The sequence below is a fragment of the Mus musculus genome, chromosome 8 (genome assembly GCF_000001635.26).
Source record: "Mus musculus strain C57BL/6J chromosome 8, GRCm38.p6 C57BL/6J".
In the NCBI taxonomy this organism is placed as follows: Eukaryota; Metazoa; Chordata; class Mammalia; order Rodentia; family Muridae; genus Mus; species Mus musculus.
In genome coordinates, this window is record NC_000074.6 from 92,839,553 (window position 1) to 92,858,474 (window position 18,922).

The window sequence follows — 18,922 nt, forward strand, 5'->3', positions numbered from 1 at the left end:
GGTCCTCAGGCTTTAGAGTAATGCTCCAAAGGGCTTCTGAGACAGCTCTGTCCTTTCTAGACTCTAGTTATCCATGCCTCTCTTGGTTCCCATTTCCATGTGCTAGGTATATGAACTGAGGCTAAGAAAGGCGTTTAGCCCAATATCAACTAGGTTTCAGCAGCCAGGTAGGGTTTAGGATCCAGAAGAGGGAGCTGCCTACAGGGCAGAATTTTCTCTGGCGTGAAATGGGTGTTACTAGTTCTTGTAAGATGCTCATGTTTCATTTTGCCATAGAAACATAATAACTGCTTCCTGCCACCAATGATGGCCTATTGTCTGCGCTTTCAGTGAGGTTAGAGGCTAAAAAGCAGCCAGTCAATTTCTTAAAAAAAGAAATCAATTATATAATAGTCCTAGTGGTTCCTGGACCAAGCGCGTGGTGAAAGTGAAACCTGGATGGGGAAGCTCACGGACTCTGAACTTGGGAAAGAATCAGAGATGCAGACATTGATGGGTGACATTGCAGTCCCGCTAAGGCTACATGCCAGCTGGAATGATGCAACTGTTCGCCTCCCTAGACTCCACTGTTGCGCAGCCTGAGGAGTACAAAAGCAAATCCTTAAGAAAGTGCCACACCTCTACTGGCACCAGCCAGCCTTCTCTGTTCTTAAAGTAAGAGACCACACAAGAGTCAAGCGTCTGGTCCCTTCTCTAAGCTCAGGCTCTACCCAGGTAGACTGCTCTTTTTTTTTTGTAGCCTTAGCCAGTTAAGTGAGTAGTACAGGGGTTGAGCCTGGCGATGAGAAGCCTTGTTGCTGGGTAGAGTCTAGGGTCAGGTGTCTCCCCATTCCCTAGGGCCCTCCCCCGATGCTGATACTGACACTGGTACTGGCCCCACACCAACACTGGGACCTGTCACTCCGGAGATCTGCAAACAGGACATTGTCTTTGATGGCATCGCTCAGATCCGTGGTGAGATCTTCTTCTTCAAGGACCGGTGAGTGAGGTTGCTTTTGTCTTTCTTACCCTCTAACCTCTGTCCTTTCCCATTGTTCTTGTGCCCCCACTGTTGTGGAGGGCTCCTGGAGCCTCACAGAATGACCTGCAGTAAGCAGTTTTTGCTTGTGTCTCACAACCCACAGCTCTTGGTAGCTTACAATTCAAGTGGCTCTCTTGAATTCTGGGTCAACCAGATATCTAAGCCTTTGAATCAGCAGGTCTGATATATTCTACATGCCGCTCATTCTCCCATAGTTTGCCTATACTTGTGGTAAATGACAAGGTGTTAGAGGCTAAATCAAACCATACTCATACATTGAAAGATTTCATCCATGCAATATCTGAGAATCTTCTACCAGTGAATTCAAAGAACATTACTAAGCTGGCCACCCCAGTCCACTTCATCCCAGCCTTTAAAAGTCATAATGTGCTAACATATAGCAAGGCACATATAGACATGATTCTAAAGTAGGACAGAGAGAAGAATGTAGGGGAATTAGTCAGTCTTCCATTGGCCTTCTCTCAGAATGCTATTGATCTCAAGTGACCAAATTGATGTCTGTATAGATAGCAAGTGAGGTTAGGTGGAGGGAGATTATTTCCTTCATTCTATGAGGCCCTGGTAATGACAAATGGTTGAGTGTCACCCTAATGCCCTGGCTGCTTGGGATATGAGAAATAGTATCTAGGACCTCGTTAAAAAGTCCATTTATATGAAAAAAAGTACATTCATCCATCTATCTGTCCATCATCTATCCATCTAGTTAGACCTACTTCAATCTATTAATCTGGTATATATGTATGTATGCATGTATGTATCTTTTGATCAATTGATCCATCTACCAAGCATCACTGTCCTTCTGTTCTCTATTACCTTTCCATACATTGACCCAATAATCCATTCATCTATTCGTGGAGTATAACGGTTAGAAAAATGGGCGGTGGAAGTAGAAATCTACACGAATTCTCTACGGGTTGTATCATCACCGGCAGGTTCACTATTTCCTTTAGACCTCAGCTTGCCCATTTTTAAGATGGGGCTGATATTTTACCCTATCAAATAGAGCAAATATAAGGATTAGATGAGTTTAGTGCTTAGAACAATGCCAGCATCATTACCTGCCATCTTAATAAATCATAATTTAGCATCTATTGTGACGGTTGCCTTGAAGGGTTTCCATGATAGTTACGAAAGGGAAGAGAGAGTGCCAGGAGTTAATATCATATCACTGTTCTCAGAAGAAGTACCCACACTTCCTAGAATAGAGGTGATTTTCGTGATAGGAGTACCAGGTTAGGAAGCATACATCTGAGATAGAGATAAAAGTTCCTGATGTATACAGTGTGGGTTAGAGAATCCACTGAGGCTAAAAGATATCCACAGAATGTCTTCCTTCTGTTCCACCAAGGGTTTCTCTTCAGACACAGGGCAGGTGTGGGATACAAAGGCTCTGCCTTCCCCAGAGTCTACGTGCTCAGTAGGTGATAACAAGAAGATAGAGAGTGAAATGAGCCTCAAAAAGCAGTAAGTCAGATCCAGTTAGGTCTTAGTGCCGGAACCAGGTTTAGTGATTGTAGATGCTACTGGTGTCCTGCTGTACCTTGTAGAAGAGGGAGAAGAGGTTAGTAGGGGTTCTACTCTCCAGCAAGGTCCCCAGCTTGCAGCACTTGCTTCTGTGGAAACTGATCATGTATCGAGCTGCCAGATGTGGGAATCTCAGAAACAGCTCTGAGCCAAGGCTTTCTATCAGAAGGACCTAGATGTATGTTCAATGGAGTCATTGAATTGATCTGTAAATAATTAAACAGTAACAGTGCCAGGCACTGGGCAGACAGGGCAGTACTACAGGATCCTTGAATATGGATTCTGGCATTAGATATGAACTTAAATCCAGGCACTACCATAATCTATCTGAGTGTCGTTGGCAAATTAGGATCATGTCCCTGCCTTGTGTGTGCTGTTTCAAGTAACCACTCTCTCTTGCACCAGATTAAATAGTGGAGGAAAAGTTGGTCTTTCATGGTATAGTGTCAAGGGATAAAGCTGTGCTGCTTTAAGGGGCAAAGAAGGACCTGTGATTTGTCTTTGTCCATTGATACCTCTGCATGGCATGTATGCCAAGATTGGGTTCCAAGTTGACTGCCAGTGGCCTGAGAGAGAGAGGGGGAGGGAGGGAAGGAGAGAGAGAGAGAGAGAGAGAGAGAGAGAGAGAGAGAGAGAGGTGTAGAGGTGAGACACTAGTCTATCTGTTCAATCTTGTCATGCTGATGGCAAGAAAATGTTCAGTTAACCAACTTTGGCAAACAGAGTCACCCAGAAGGCGTGTTCAAACAGAGTCTCAATCATAAGCCAGAGAATTCTGCTCTGCAGATGTCAGGTTCACATTTCTATAGCAAGCCCATGTGCTGCTGGGGCTGCTGGGGCTGCTGGGGCTGCTGGGGCTGCTGGGGCTGCTGGGGCTGCTGGGGCTGCTGGGGCTGCTGGGGCTGCTGGGGCTGCTGATTGCAATTTGAGATCAGAGGCTTACTCATGACCAACCAATACTCAAGGCCACGTGCAGCTGAGGATAGCTTTTGTCTTTGTAACTCAATGGCAAGTCCTGTTACAATGTTGAGAGGTTGCCTTCACCTGGGACCAATTCCTAGGATGAGGATGAGCTCATGGGCAACAGGGGCTCCCTGTGCTGAAGGATAATTATACCTATGGAGCTGAGAGGAAGGGGTTGGGGGGAGGGAGGGAGGGAGGGAGGGAGGGAGGGAGAGATAGATGCTGGGCAGATCATTAAGCTCACATGTTACAGTTATGAGTGTTACATTTTACAAGGCTCATCCATAAAAGTGCTTGGTGCTTAGTATGCCCCTGGTAAATGTAGCTCTTATTTTGCCAAAGCACATAGATCCGTTCCATTTACATTCTGAAAATGCTCCGAAGTACTGTCAGTTGCTGTCTCAGCTGGCTTCTCATCAAATAGGACAGGTGAGGTAAACAGCAGACACTCCAGGCACTCAGTGCTGCTGTTGAGAGTCACTGAGGAAGGACACAGGGGAGGGAGACAGACAATCTAGGGAGGCTTCCTGGAGGAGGTGGGGACAAGAGCAAACAGTGGCTTCCCAGCCCTGGCATCTTGCAGAGCAGTGTCCCTCCTATTCCCCAGTGTCTCTCTGCAACCTTCTTTTGACCTTGCCTCCTTCTGCCACCCTCCCATGTTTCTGAGTTGGTTTTCTGGTTCTCTGAGCTGCAGAGCGATGGAAGGCGTGACAGTCTGTGGTCCATTCCTGTTTCCAGGTTTATTTGGCGGACAGTGACACCACGTGACAAGCCCACAGGTCCCTTGCTGGTGGCCACATTCTGGCCTGAGCTCCCAGAAAAGATTGACGCTGTGTATGAGGCCCCACAGGAGGAGAAGGCTGTGTTCTTCGCAGGTATGTAGGAGGGTCTCGCTGGCCCTCAGTTTCTGTTTAACTGGATCCACTTCTCCACCAAACCACAGTTCTCAGGCACCTGCAGGTACTGCAGCTCCATTAGGGACCTGCCTCAACATCACTCCCCAAAGCACAGTGTCTTTGTTAGGGTTTCTGTTGTGTTAAAACACCAGGTTCAAAAGTAACTCGAGGAAGCAAGGGCTTAATTCAGCCTACAGTTGTACGCAGGAACCCAAGGCAGGAACTGAAGCAGAAGCCATAGATGAGCTCTGAACACTGGCTTGCTCCCCACTGCTTACTCAGCCTGCTTTCTTATGCACTCCAGGACCATCTGCTCAGAAGTGGCATCACCCACAGTGGGCTGGCGCCTCCCACATTGATCACTGATTAAGAAAATGGCCCACAGGTTTGCCTAGAGGCCAATTTTATTGAGGCATTTTATTTTTGCAATTGAGTCCCCCTTCTCAGATAACTCTAGCTTCTGTCAAGTTGACAAAAGGAAAAAAAAAACCTAGCCAACACACCTTAGATTTATCTAGCATATTTTATTTCTGCTAGGCACCCAGCATCCACCAGCCTCACCCCTAGGACAAACATTTCCTCTCCTCTGGGCTCTTTGTTGATCTTTGTTTCCTTTCCTCTAAGAAAATAGAAGTTCCTTTCAGTGCTGATATTTCCCTAACAACTTTCCAGGGCTAGAGGCTTAGTCAGTAGCTACCTTAGTTAGACCTTTAAGTGTGTGTGTGTGTGTGTGTGTGTGTGTGTGTGTGTGTGTGTGTGTGTGTGCATGTGTGTCTGTCTCTCTCTGTCTCTGTTTCTGTATGTATGCGTATGTGTATATGTCTGAGTATGTGAGTCTCTTTCTCTGTCTCTCTCTGTTTCTCTTTCTCTCTTCATATCACTGTCTCTCTCTGTCTCTGTCTCTCTCTGTGTGTGCATGCATGTATGTTTGTGTGTGTATGTGTGTTGGGGTGTGGCCATGAGTGAAGGTGTTCACAGAGGCTAGAGGCATTGATTCCCCCTGGAACTGGAGTTACAGGCATGTCTTAGGGTTTTTATAGCTTTGATAAAGCACCATGGCTGAAAGTACCTTAGGAAAGGAAGGGTATATTTGATCTTATATCCCACCATCCAGGGAAGTCAGGGCAGGAACTCAAGGCAAGTACCTGGAGGCAGAGGTTGTAAGCCACCCACATGGGTAACTTGGAATCTAACTCCAGTCTTTAAGAATAGGAAGCAGTCACAGTCACACCATTTCTTCAGCCCCCAGCGGTGGGTGCCTCAAGTTTAACATAAAATGTTTTGTTTAAACATGTATCGGTTTGAATAGAGCGTGGTGTCTGAAACCTGGATACAAACAAACTTTTATACAAGGTGTCTAGAATCCAAAGACGCATAACCTGGCGTCTAGATCCCAAAGAAGCACCACTTTATGAGGCTTGTTACTTCTATCTTTGTTTTCAGACAGGGTTTTATCAGACAACTCAGGCTGGCCTTTGCATTTGCTGTGTAGCCCAGGCTGGCCTTGAAGGCTCAGCTAACTTACTGTCTCATATACAGGCAGCTTTCATCTCCATCCTTTGGTGACCATAGGTTCTGGCCAAGTGAGCTTTGGCTCTCAGGGCACTTTGTCCAAGTGGGAAAGAGGGGCTTCTTGTGGTTGCTATGACATGTGCATTGGCTGCTTATCTTCCACATCGCCTCCCTTGACTGTCACCTTTTACCACCAACTTGTAAAACCCTGTGCACATGAGTTGGGGATGCAACTCAGTTGGTAGAATACTTGCCTAACATGCACAAAGCCCTGGGCTTCGGTTCTCAGCCCTATAGAAGTCAGGGGTGGGGGAGTCTGCCTCCCTGTAATCCCTCAGGAGAATGAGGTAGGGATGATGAGATGTTCGAGGCCAGCCTGGGTTACATGAGCTCATCTCAAAAGAAAGTGAAATAAAACGTGATCCTGTGCTCGAGGCCTGCCTCTAGGGTCAAAGCTGGGATCTGAGCAGAAGGTCACACCCGGTTGAGAAAGACCAAGCAGGCTCTTCTGTCAGAGAGATGACAGGAGGGCCAGGTTGGCCGGAGGTATTTCCCGACAGCCACCAGCTCATCTTCTGTCCCTTCCCTCAGGGAATGAGTACTGGGTCTATTCTGCTAGTACTCTGGAGCGAGGATACCCCAAGCCACTGACCAGCCTGGGGTTGCCCCCTGATGTCCAGCAAGTAGATGCTGCCTTTAACTGGAGTAAGAACAAGAAGACATACATCTTTGCAGGAGACAAGTTCTGGAGGTAAGGGGGTCCCAGGTACAATGGCGACATGGCTAGTTTCATGCGGAAAGACACTATGTGGCTTGATATACACAGTGTGGGTAGATGTCTCCTCCCTGGTTCCCAGCCTGCCAGGGAAGAGGCCCTCCAAGGGGAGTCAGGATGCACTTTCTTTGTAATATTGTTAGGGTAATGCTTGCCTAAGTTTCCTTTCCTTTTTCAGCTGTCTCTGATTGGGCATAAAGACATCTAGTCTAGAGCCCCCTGTTAGGGCAATGTAGAAGAGCTGGTAACACAGTTAGAGAGACTAGTGGCTATTGTTGCTGGTATATGCCAGATGCTAATTGGAAGGCCCAGTGTAGTACAAGTCACAGTTCTTCCAACTTTTCACCGGCAGGAAACAGTTGCAAGGGGTTAAAAACTAGCTTCAGTTCCTACAGAGCCATGGAGTGACAACTGGGCTTTGAGTCCTGGCATTCTGGCCCTGGAGAGTGTCTTTGTCCTCCAATGCCCTAGAAACCGAGGGAGGGAAGTTGAAGGTAAGGGAGCAGAGGGAAATGAGGAAGACAGCATCCAACCAGGCCCTGGGAAGCCACAGACAGCCTCCCCCATGTCTGCAGCAGGCACACTCCCTCTTGACTGCAGGCATCCCCCACATCACGTCAGTAGCAGGCACCCTCCCCTATGTCTGCAGCAAGTCTGGCCAGTGGTGCAGACTGGCAGGGGGAGCAGTTTACAAGCAGGTGGCTCTGTTCCAAGTCCTCTGAAAAGAAGGCTCTAGCACTGAGAGGCAAAGGTGAGGATGAGGGGCCAGAGAAAGCAGTATCCATAGACATAGCTTAAACCCACGAGTATGCTTACAATCCTTCACAGCTTAGCGGTCAGGAAACTGAGACCTAAAGAAACTAACGAACTCAGTCGTCCCACTTACATGTAAGTGTGCTGGCCCGGAGATACGCCTAAAGATGCTTTTCCTCTGTCTTCCCCAGTGTCGCCTTCACTGTGCCTTCTGGGTCATTTGATCAGTGAGTGGACTAGAGTTCTATAGCACCCCTCCATCTCCCCCATCCCACGTTCTGTGGCTGTCATTGTATTCAAGCCTTTCCCAGGAACTAGTAATGGAACTCCCACACTTGGTCTGGCGTCCCTGAACAAACAATCCTGCTTCCTTCATGGCCTCTGTCTCCTCCCCCTTCTCTTCCCCTCACCCCACCAGCAACTGGCCTGATTCAGAAGCTGCTTATGTCCCGGGGCTGCCCATGGCAGGGTGGAATTCTGGACGCACTGCTGAGATACTTAGCAACCTAAGCTGATTGGTATCTCAAGCCTCAAGAAGAAAAACAGTCTGTCAGGAAACCACTGAGCTGACCTCGGCACATGGGCTCCGGAACACCCCCGGCATGCCCACGTACTGCGAATGGCATCCCAGGCACTCTGAATCTTTCAAACCGAGTGTGGAAGGAGGGAGAGATGGAGAGTCACAGACAAGTGATTCGGGAATCTCAGAATCCTATAAACCCTAGGTGATTTGTCTGCAATGTCTGGGAAGTACTCCCACAGAACCCCTCCTACACACCCTATGTGCATATACATGCAAGAACAGGCATGTCCCATGTGAGCAGGGGTGTGCATACATACACAGACTCACAGGCCCTGAAATGTCTTCCTGGTTTCTTTTCATCTTTTTCCTTGATAAGGCCTCTAATTCTAGATGCTAGAACAGATACTGTCCTCTGCTGAGGGTGCTCCATGAGCCTTTGATAAAGGGGCCAGACTAGAAAGGGCTGATCTCAGACAGGTCTGTCCCAGGAAAGGTGACACAGAGTTTGAGATACTTTCATGGGCCATGGTTGTAGGGGAGAGAGAGAGAGGGAAAGGGGGTGGGAGGGGGGAGAGGGAGAGACAGACAGAGACAGACAGAGACAGACAGAGACTAGGGTGATCAGTTGGCTCCAGCAGGCCAGCTGCTGCTTTTTGAAGTCCCCACTGAAACCACAGATAAGCATTCAGTGTCCCTTATGTGCTTTGTATAGAATTAGGTGCTGGTGATGAGCTCTGATGTAGCTCCTCATTGTCTTCCTGGAGCTTATGGTGCAAAGAGGCTCAAAAACGTTTGCATGGTTACCAAACCTGAGTCTTACTCCAGATAGAAGCTCTGCATATCCTGTGGATTGATTTCTCATTTAATGTAGATATTGTTATGAGCACCATTTTCTGGACCAAGGGTACAAAAGCGGAAGTATGTCAAAGACACCCGTGGAAAACCTAGGACACAAATGCCTCTTCTGACTCTCCGTTTCACCCTCTACATCTGTAGACAGTCATTCAAGATGACACTTGAGAGACAGGGAGGAAGGGACACCTCTCCTGACATGGCACGGCACTGTAGTCTTCCTGGATGAAAAGAACTTTCTGGAAGCAAGCTGGTTCATTTCTCTGACCCTCACCTATACAGTGGGTGGGGGTTGATTCCTGCCCTCTCTTTGTGCTAGGGGGAATCCTTGGGGCTTGGGGCACACATCTCTGTAACATTGTAATTTCAGGGATTTACAGTGGGGGGCTCAGTAGAGGTCATGTAGATGGGGGGTGGGGATGGGGATTTTGAGCTAGGTTTTGGCAACTTGGGCCCTGAAGAAACAGCTTTTCCAAGAAATTGTTATTCAGATGAAGCTACAGTTGTGAAGGTTTTTCTGACAGTTCATGGGGTGATGGGTTGCAAGGGAACCCCCTAGAAAAGACAGATGTGGGATAGGCTTTGGTTGGTGCCCCTGACTGAGGTGGTAGGGCTGCTTCTAGGGAAAAGGAGGTCCATCCAGGATGCTGTGTGGAGGAAAGAAAGCTTGGCCATCCCTAGAATGGTACCTAAAAGGATCTGCTTAGAAATTTCTGCCTTGGAGGTGAGGTTTGACCTTGTTTACTGAGATAGCCACAGGCACACAGTGGGGGGCGCATTAGCTTGTATAGTGTTACCTCTTTATAATAAATATAGCTAGTATGTTGGGAGGAAGACAGAGGGAAAGAGAAGAGAGGAAAAGGAAAGCAGCAATTTAAAAGTGCTCCAAGAAACTTGAAACAACAGCAAGGAGAAGGATTTCCTAACGCTTAAGGTGTTTACCTGGATTAAATTCAGGGCCTGGTAGAACATGTACCCTGACAGCTCTGGCTGGGACTGCATAGCATTCAGTCTGCCCGGTGACTCACGGCCTTGAGCTTACACCCACCACATGGCATTGTAACCTCACTCTCTCTGAGCCTCGGTTAACTCCCAGACATGGCTTGTGATCCCCGCTTGACAGATGAAGAAGCAGCAATTTGTTCAAACCACACAATGGAAGAATTATGGGTCTGGTTCACTGGTCCTAGGACTGCAGCAGGGAGTCAAAGGTTGCCAGGGAGGGGCTTGAGACGTGGCTCAGCACTCAACAGCACTATCTGCTGTTCTCCAAGTGCTGGGTTTAATTCCCAGCACCCATACGGTTCATAACCATCTCTAGTTCTCGGGGATCTGACTCCCTCATTTGGCTTTTGAGGACACTTACTCACATGACACACAGACATACATGCAGGCAAAACACCCAAACATATGACAAATTAAATGAAAAAAAATGGCCTTAAAAGAATGATCACTTCCCTAATCCTGCTGAATACCAGACATGGGAGAAATGCAAGCTTGTGCTTCTTGGTGGCAGTCACACTGGCTGTTGCTTTTAGGGATTGTCTCAAGCCATTCAATTAGGAGGTAGTGGTGAGGGATCCAGACCCAGGTCTGACCCTCACATTGCTTCTTACTTCCCCTTTGAAGGGCCACGTCTTATTCCCTGGACCCATTCTGTGCCATCGGTGAAGGGGGTGGGCAGGGGATTGGCCTCCACAGAAGCCATCTATGTCACCCTGTCTCTTTCCTAGATACAATGAAGTGAAGAAGAAAATGGACCCCGGTTTCCCTAAGCTCATCGCAGACTCCTGGAATGCCATCCCTGATAACCTGGATGCCGTCGTGGACCTGCAGGGTGGTGGTGAGCTACCCAGGCCTCTGTTAGCGTTCCAGGATTGCCTGACCCGAGCCAGAAAACAGCTCCTCTTTGGCACACACTCCTGCAGGGCAGTCCCAGAAAACAAGCCAGTCCCTTCAGCTCAGTGCTGGGAAGGCAGCCAGTCCCCTGACCCTTGCTGGCCCGGCCAAGCTCCAGGCTGTAAGACCTAGAAAGGCCCTTACAGCTGCAGAGCCTGGAGCCCCAGAAGGGAAGGGCTGGGAGGCCTCCAGGGACCAGGAATATGGCCTGGTGCCCTAAATTCATTCTGGGGGTTGAGCCAGGCTGTATTGGGTTTCTCAGGAGGCCTTTTAAGCACCTCCCATCAGAAGCAGGGCTCTACTCAAGACAAGGCAAACTTTGTCATGCTCTGTCACTCCTGCGGCAGTGACCCCCACTCCGCTGCTTGCTTCTTTGCAGCATCAGCACAGGACAGTAATTGGAATTTGAAAACCATATTCCCAGGGAGGCTTCTGTGACTCTCTAGGATCCTGGAAATGAACTCAGTTTGGCTTTCATGGCTTATTAGAGGAGATTTTAATTCAGCACCACAAAGGTGTGTGTGTGTGTGTGTGTGTGTGTGTGTGTGTGTGTGTGTGTGTGTGTGTGTGGTGTGGGTGTGGATGCTCTTACCATCTGCAAAGCTCATATCCCTGAGCTTCCATGGGAAGTGAAGAAAGAAAGCCATGTATAATCAGGTGCTCCATTAAGGATTGCTGTCAAAGTCCCTACTGTGAGCTAGGGTTTTAAACGGAGTAGACAGGGTCATTCATGTTTGGAGGAATTCACACATTCCAGAGCCTCTAGAGACCAGGAGGGAAAACAGTAGAAAAGAAATATGCATATGTGTGTGTGTTTGGGTGGGTGTGTATATGTGAGTAAGTGTGTGTGTGTGTGTGTGTGTGAGTGTGCATGCTTCTGTGCATGTGTCTGAGTGTGGGTCTGACTATGTGCACACATGTAAATGTGCACTATTGAGTGCATGAATTTGTACATGTGTGTAAGTATGAGTGTGGACCTCAGTGTGTGTGTATGTGTGTGTGTGTTGGTGAGTATATGAGTATACGTGTGGGTGTGTGTATATATGTGTGTGCCTATTTATGAGTGTGCATGTGTAGATCTGAATGTTTGTGTGTGCATGTGTATGGACCTGAGTGTGTGTGTTTGTGTGTATGTGTACTTGAGTGTGCATGTGGGCTAAGTGTGTGGGGCACTGTGTATGTGTGTGAGAGTTTGTGTGTATATGTGGCTAAGTGAGTGTGAGTGTGTGGGTGGGTCTGTGTGAGTGTATTTGTGGGGGGCTGAGTGTATGTGAGAGTTTGTGTGTATGCCTGAGTGTGTGTGTGTGTGTGTGTGTGTGTGTGTGTGCTTGAGTGTGTGTGTGTGCTTGTGTGTGTGTGAGGGCTGAATATGTGCTCACGGAGGGACGTGATTGTTGTGTGACTGTGTGTGAGTGTGTGGGAAGTCTGAGAGAGAGAGAGAGAGAGTTTTATAAGAAACCAGAGGCAAGTGATTCACTGACAGCGAAGGGTCATTCCTCAGCCTCTGCTGACTGCTGACCTGAAAGAGTAGGGTCTGGTGGGTTTATTTATTTTAGAGGTTTAAAGAGAAGCCAGACATCCGCATTTTCATATGCTATTGCCAGATGTGTTGACATCTTGGCAACTCATTCAGAATTAAAGACAAAGAGAAGCAAATATTTATGTTTAGATTCATATTCATATTTACATTTATTTATATTTATACTTAAATATGGGCCTTCTGCTCCCCATCCCATGATATATGATATATGTGTTTGGCTTGTGCTCAGAAAGGTGCTGTTGTCACCAGTAGCAAATATTGAGTAACTTAATCTCATAACAAATTCTAAGTTAGTAGTTTTCAACCTGTGGGTCTTGACCCCTCTAGGGGGATCAAATGACCCTTTCACAGGGGTTGCCTAAGACCATTGGAAAAAAGATATTTACATTATGATTCTATCAGTAGCAAAGTTACACTTATTATGTAGCAATGAAATAATTTTATGGCTGGGGAGGGGTCATCACATGAGAAACTGTATTAAAGGGTAAAGACCCACAGGTCAAGAACCGCTGCTCTAAGAAGTTGGTACCCTGATCCCTGGCTTAGAGGTACAGCTACTAAGAGACCTAACTTCCAAGCCATTCCTCACATTCCTCCCTTCCTCCAGAGGGTCTTCCCTGGTTGAAAAGCTGCTTCCCCATGCCAAGCAGACTTAGCAGCTCCCAGGGACCTCCTGCGTATCACGTAAGGTCAGAGTGGGTCCAGTCTCTCTTCTTTCTCTCTCTCTTAGGTCATAGCTACTTCTTCAAGGGTGCTTATTACCTGAAGCTGGAGAACCAAAGTCTCAAGAGCGTGAAGTTTGGAAGCATCAAATCAGACTGGCTGGGCTGCTGAGCTGGCCCTGTTCCCACGGGCCCTATCATCTTCATCGCTGCACACCAGGTGAAGGATGTGAAGCAGCCTGGCGGCTCTGTCCTCCTCTGTAGTTAACCAGCCTTCTCCTTCACCTGGTGACTTCAGATTTAAGAGGGTGGCTTCTTTTTGTGCCCAAAGAAAGGTGCTGACTGTACCCTCCCGGGTGCTGCTTCTCCTTCCTGCCCACCCTAGGGGATGCTTGGATATTTGCAATGCAGCCCTCCTCTGGGCTGCCCTGGTGCTCCACTCTTCTGGTTCTTCAACATCTATGACCTTTTTATGGCTTTCAGCACTCTCAGAGTTAATAGAGACTGGCTTAGGAGGGCACTGGTGGCCCTGTTAACAGCCTGGCATGGGGCAGTGGGGTACAGGTGTGCCAAGGTGGAAATCAGAGACACCTGGTTTCACCCTTTCTGCTGCCCAGACACCTGCACCACCTTAACTGTTGCTTTTGTATGCCCTTCGCTCGTTTCCTTCAACCTTTTCAGTTTTCCACTCCACTGCATTTCCTGCCCAAAGGACTCGGGTTGTCTGACATCGCTGCATGATGCATCTCAGCCCGCCTAGTGATGGTTCCCCTCCTCACTCTGTGCAGATCATGCCCAGTCACTTCCTCCACTGGATGGAGGAGAACCAAGTCAGTGGCTTCCTGCTCAGCCTTCTTGCTTCTCCCTTTAACAGTTCCCCATGGGAAATGGCAAACAAGTATAAATAAAGACACCCATTGAGTGACAGTGTTTGGCTCTGTTTTAGCAGTTCACAGCGGCCAGCGGTGGGGGTAGTGGGGGTGTGCTTAAAAAAACAAATCTCTGCTCAATGTAAGGCACAGAGGATGCATGCTGGAAAGGTCAGAGGTGCTAAACTAAGAACTCCAGAGTGAGTAGGCTTATGTGCCTGATCTACACTGGGAAAAGCCTAGACACAGAGGTCGTTTTGGTCTTCTTGAGGAAGAACTGGGACGCACGCAGCAGCAATTCCCTTGCTGTAGGTATGGGGTCTGTTGGAGGTTTACTTTCCCTTTAACCATTTGTTTCTTTTACACTGAGAGCGGATCCTAACGATTGCGTCAATCACGTCTCTTCTGTGGGTCCGGTTCCTCATCCCCGGTGGGAGCCAGCTGCTTTTGCCTTTTCCAAATAGCAGTTCAGTTTCCGAGAAAGACAGCCCCAGCAGCCACACCTGCTCCTCTTCTAAGAGCCATTAAAGGATCACCTGGACAGACTTCCCGAGGAGAGGCAGCAGGGCCCAGAGGAAAGTGGTTGGTCGGGATCAGAGAGTCGGCTGTTAGAAACAAAATTTGAGCTGGGGCCAAATGATGAAGAACATAAACCCAGAGTTGCCGCAGCTGCCACCACAGACCGCAGACAGCAGCAGCAGCAGCTTCCGTCACCCCTAAAACCTCCCCAAGGAAACACATTTTGAGGGGATGATGTGCCTGCTTTCTAAACATAGCCACAATAAATGTGGGAGCTTCTTCTACCTCTAGTCCTCCCCCTCCCCCGACCTCCCATGTAGTGATTTGTCAATGAATTCCAAAAGCTACTGTGTGTGTGTTTCAGAAGTCTCTGCTAGATCGGATAGGTTGGGAGTCTATCACTTTGGGTCTTCCCTGGTAGGACTAGAGGTAGTGGAGTGAGGAATAGACCCTATTCCTGGGAGAGATCTCAGTGGGCCCGAAATCACCTTTTTTCCTGTGTCTCGCCTACTAGTTCTGATTCTTGAAGCTCCTTCTTGCAAGACACAGGCTATTCCAAGAGTCTCTAGGCAGAGACCTATCGCTGTTTTTAAGATTCTCTGTTACACATCCAGAGGGAATTCAGTTGTTCCCCACTTTACCATCTCCTCAGTGCTTTGCTCTGTGCATTACACTGCGTTATTTCATCCTTACTGTACAGCCCTGTGAGGTAGCAGTTACCCTCTCACTCCTAGAGGAGGCAACTAACTCAGAGAAGTTCAAGTCAGTAGCCCAAGACTCACAACTACCTGATGCAGCAGGAAGATTTGGGGATATCATAGTGGCTAAATTTGGACACGCAGCTGTCTTAGAGCCTGGATGGTACGTCTCATTCTCCCTGTCCTCCACTGCCTGCTGGGAGGAGAGGTAGCCAGGGATGACTGGTTCACTGTCTCTCCATTCTTCAACTGCAGCTAGGCAGAGTTCTACCAACTAGCAAATGACCAAGGCCCTGGGCAACCCTGGACTCTCCCTACCCTCTCCTACAGGTTCAGACAGCCTCATACTTCCTCAGTGTGTCGTCAAACATTTCCCTTTTCTGGGTCAGGTTCCTCATCTACAGTAGAAGCCAGTTGCTTTTGCCTTTTCTATACAAATAATTACTGTGAAAGACAGCCATCTCCATGTTAATCTAGGTTTTGAGTGGGATGTTGTCTGCTCCTGCTGCTAATTACTGTTTTAGCTCGCTTTCTTTCTAACCTACAAACACCCCCAAATGAAATAGGTTTACCCAGGAAACGAAACACGCCGGAAATCGAGCACAGATAAACAAAACCCACCCTGGATTTATAAGTTTACTTACTAGATTGGGATCCAAGAGGTGTGTTCCAAAAGCAGGTTCCTAGGGGGCGGGGCCAGAGCCCGGGGTGCGTCCCGGAGGGCGGGGCAGCTAGTGGCTAGGTGACTCTGGCGCCTGCGCAGAAGCCGGGAGCGGCGCCTGGGGCTGGGAGTCTCTGGTTCTGAGGTTGGGACTGTGAATTCGGCCGCTCTCTTCGGGTCCCCGCTTTGCTCGGGTCGGGCACCTGGATCCATCATGAACCGATGCGCCGAGGCGGCCGCTGTGGCGGCTACGGTCCCGGGTTCGGGCGTCGGGGACGCCGGGCTGCGGCCACCCATGGTACCTCGCCAGGCGTCCTTCTTCCCGCCGCCGGTGCCCAACCCCTTCGTCCAGCAGACTACGATCAGTGCCTCCCGAAGGCTGCAGGTAAAGGCAAGGCGCGCGCTCAGGTTAAGGCAATGTGGTGCGATGGAGGAGGCTCGGGGTGAGGGCATCTGGTCGGAGGAGGATCAGTCTTGAGGGGATCAGGACTTGAGAGGTATTTGAGGGAATAGCTGGTCTGATGGAGGAGGCGTCTGAGAGGATCGCGAATCCGAAGAGTGTCAGAGGAGATCACAGTGGGTGTGACTAGGAGTTTGCCTGAAGAATTGGAAATCTGACGGGGGAGGCATCTGAGTAGATAGTCTGAAGGGGGAGGCTGGCTGAGTGTGGAGTCTGGTAAGGGAAAGGATCTGCGGAAGAAAGATCTGTGGATCCGGATCCGACTGGAAAGGGTCATGATGGCCAAACAGGAGGATGTGAGAAGTGAGGACACTGGGGGATGGGATGACCCAAGGTACACAAAAGTGAGAAGATGCAGAGAAGGTATGCCTGAGAAGGGGCGGGATGGGGTAGGAGCTTTGGCTCGAGTTTGTGGAAGCAGCGGGTTGAGAGCTACCATATGAGAGAGGGTTTCATGGTACTCTCTTTTATATGCCTTCTGTAAAAAGGGGAGCCAGTTAGAGCCGAGGAGAGTAAGAGAGGAGGCAGAGATCCCTGCTCTGTCCTTGGAACCATAGGGAAGGCTCTAGTGACAAACTGCCCAGGAACAGCCAGGCTGTGAGTCGGAAGCAAAGCAAAGAGAAATCTGGGAGACCCATGAAGGCATTTGAGAGTGTTTTTGAGTGGGCTTTTACACAGCATCTTTTCTAGATTCAAAGATGACATGAGACATAGCTGTTAGAAATGGCCACAAAGGAAGTTGTCTTTATCTCGGAAAAGACAGCTTTTTGGCATCAGTGAGTTCACTTTTTGACTTCCTCTTTGATGAGGTTAGTGACTTGAGAAAGAGAAAGATGGGTGAAAACAGCGGTTGTCTTGTCTGCAGGGGGAGAAGGGTTAATGTCTCCCTGTACGTCTCAGAATTTTTGCGATTTTGCACTGAAGTAGTATTTAGCATTGTTTCTATATACAGCTTTAAGATTTGTGACCCCTCTGGAGGAAGCATGTTAAGCACAGAGCTCTGTGTGTGTGTGTGTGTGTGTGTGTTGGGAGCAGGGTTGGTGGTAGAGGGTGGTGGTTAGAGTTAACGACGGGGATCTGGTTGAAGATAGGTATGAGAGAGGAAGATAAAAGATGTGGAGACACTAAGTTTACAGAGTTCCTCTTTATGCTTTGAATCACTTGCAGTACTTATAAGCACATATGTTATTCTTCAAGATAACTCTAGACAAATGAGTTATATTTAAGTGAAAATGTACCCTGGCTATTTGGGTTCAGAGTTTGGAGGGAGGCTCAAAGCAGCATATTTAAATATTTTTATTGTACTTTGATTATTAGTTTTCTTAATCACCTAAAAAGAGCTTTTTCTAAAAACTTCATGAAAACCACATATAATGCAAAGCATACTGGTCACTTATTTGCAGATTCTGTGAATTTGGCCTAGTCACTTAACCTCCTTTATCTATTATATTTTCTCATCTTATAAATTGAAATAATTCTTCAAAGGAGAGTTAAATGAGATAATATGTGGCATAATGTACTCTGGTTTGCCAATCTTAATATTGATAACTCTGCTGCAGGTCTATAACGGTATACTATATTTAAAATTCACTACTTGGATTAAACTTCCTGGGCATTCATTTCCTTTCTTTTAAAAAATCCATAATACCAGTGATATCATAGATGCATCAGTGGCTTGAATAGCATGGATAAAGGGAACAGTTGAATAGGTGTGGATAAAATATGATGTTCATACAGTCTACTTTAAAGTACAGACATACTCTCACTTAGATATGATCATATATTTGGCTCAGACTAAATTTAACATTGAATTATGATTGGTGTCTTCTTAAGGATTGTTGTTACTTGAGCATTTTATTATTGGGCCTAAGACTTTTAAATTCTTCCTTTTTCTTTTATTTATGCATTTTAAAAATAATTTATCTATTTTTATTTTATATACATTGGTGTTTTGCCTGGATGTATATCCATATGAAGGTATTAGATCCCCTGGAACTGGAGTTACAGACAGTTGTGAGCTGCCATGTGGGTGCTGAGGAATTGAACCTCAGTCCCCTGGAAGAACAGTCAAATGCTCTTAACTGCTGAACCATCTCTCTAGCCCCTACTTACGCAATTTTTAAAAAAGTATTTAAGGGTCTTATGCTACTATGCGTCATGGTAAAATATAGTCTAATTTTTATTGCTGCAAAAGAACTTAGAACTAAAATGACCAGTGGTAACTGATGGGATTATCTGTCCACATAAAAATGTTTGTTTGCTGTATATAGCCTAGTAAGTACCAATCTCTGGACATATAACAGTTGAACACGAGAAAGATGATATGCCTGTGTTCTGGAAAGATCCAAGAATGCCCTGATGTGTCATCTCTGATTGACCTTGGGGCTCTGTACAAGCAGGATCTAAGGCTCAGGCCATTGAACTGCCACCTGCATTGGCATTGTATCCAAGCTGCACAACAAAAGCCCCTTGCAAGTACAGGGAAATTTATGTTTCTACACTAAAGGAAATTCCTGTGTGCATCAACTGACTATTAATCAAATTGATCAGAGATTCCAGGAGCCACCCATGACAAAGAAAATAAACCTTACAGAATTAAACCATAAAAGTCCCCAAATAAATGGATCAATGGGAGAAAACTGGGTCCAGAAACAAACACATATCTATGGCCATTGATTTTTCTACAAGAGTGCTAGAGCAATTCAATGGAGTAAGACTTGTCTTTTCATGTGGTCTGGGCTAAATGGATTAACATGCATAAGAGAATTAAGTTC

At 47.4% G+C, this 18,922-nt stretch overlaps 2 protein-coding genes and 1 long non-coding RNA gene across 10 annotated transcripts in view; 2 read left to right on the top strand and 1 right to left on the bottom strand.

Moving 5' to 3' along the window:
- Window positions 1–13,869, top strand: part of Mmp2 (matrix metallopeptidase 2) — a 26,132-nt gene extending 12,263 nt beyond the window's left edge. Inside the window, exons 10-14 of one of the 2 annotated variants that reach the window (XM_006530751.3) lie at window positions 838–979; window positions 4,268–4,404; window positions 6,529–6,688; window positions 10,574–10,683; window positions 13,010–13,868. In XM_006530751.3, the coding sequence (XP_006530814.1) occupies window positions 838–979; window positions 4,268–4,404; window positions 6,529–6,688; window positions 10,574–10,683; window positions 13,010–13,113 (653 nt within the window). In that variant the 3' untranslated portion in view covers window positions 13,114–13,868. Of the gene's footprint in view, window positions 1–837; window positions 980–4,267; window positions 4,405–6,528; window positions 6,689–10,573; window positions 10,684–13,009 lie in introns of both variants that reach the window. The other variant, NM_008610.3, reaches the window with a different exon arrangement.
- Window positions 13,258–15,866, bottom strand: Gm45472. The gene is made up of 2 exons (XR_003947583.1): window positions 15,672–15,866; window positions 13,258–14,415 (listed from the first exon to the last, which is right to left on the bottom strand). It is a non-coding gene; the product is annotated as a predicted gene 45472 (long non-coding RNA).
- Lpcat2 (lysophosphatidylcholine acyltransferase 2) overlaps window positions 15,761–18,922 on the top strand; it is a 63,967-nt gene continuing 60,805 nt past the window's right edge. For 3 of the 7 annotated variants that reach the window (NM_173014.2, NM_001357375.1, NM_001357374.1), the window contains exon 1: window positions 15,781–16,073. In NM_173014.2, coding sequence (NP_766602.1) covers window positions 15,903–16,073 — 171 coding nt within the window. In that variant the 5' untranslated portion in view covers window positions 15,781–15,902. Of the gene's footprint in view, window positions 16,074–18,922 lie in introns of all 7 variants that reach the window. The other 4 variants (XR_003947292.1, XR_003947293.1, XR_001778442.2 and 1 more) reach the window with 3 other exon arrangements.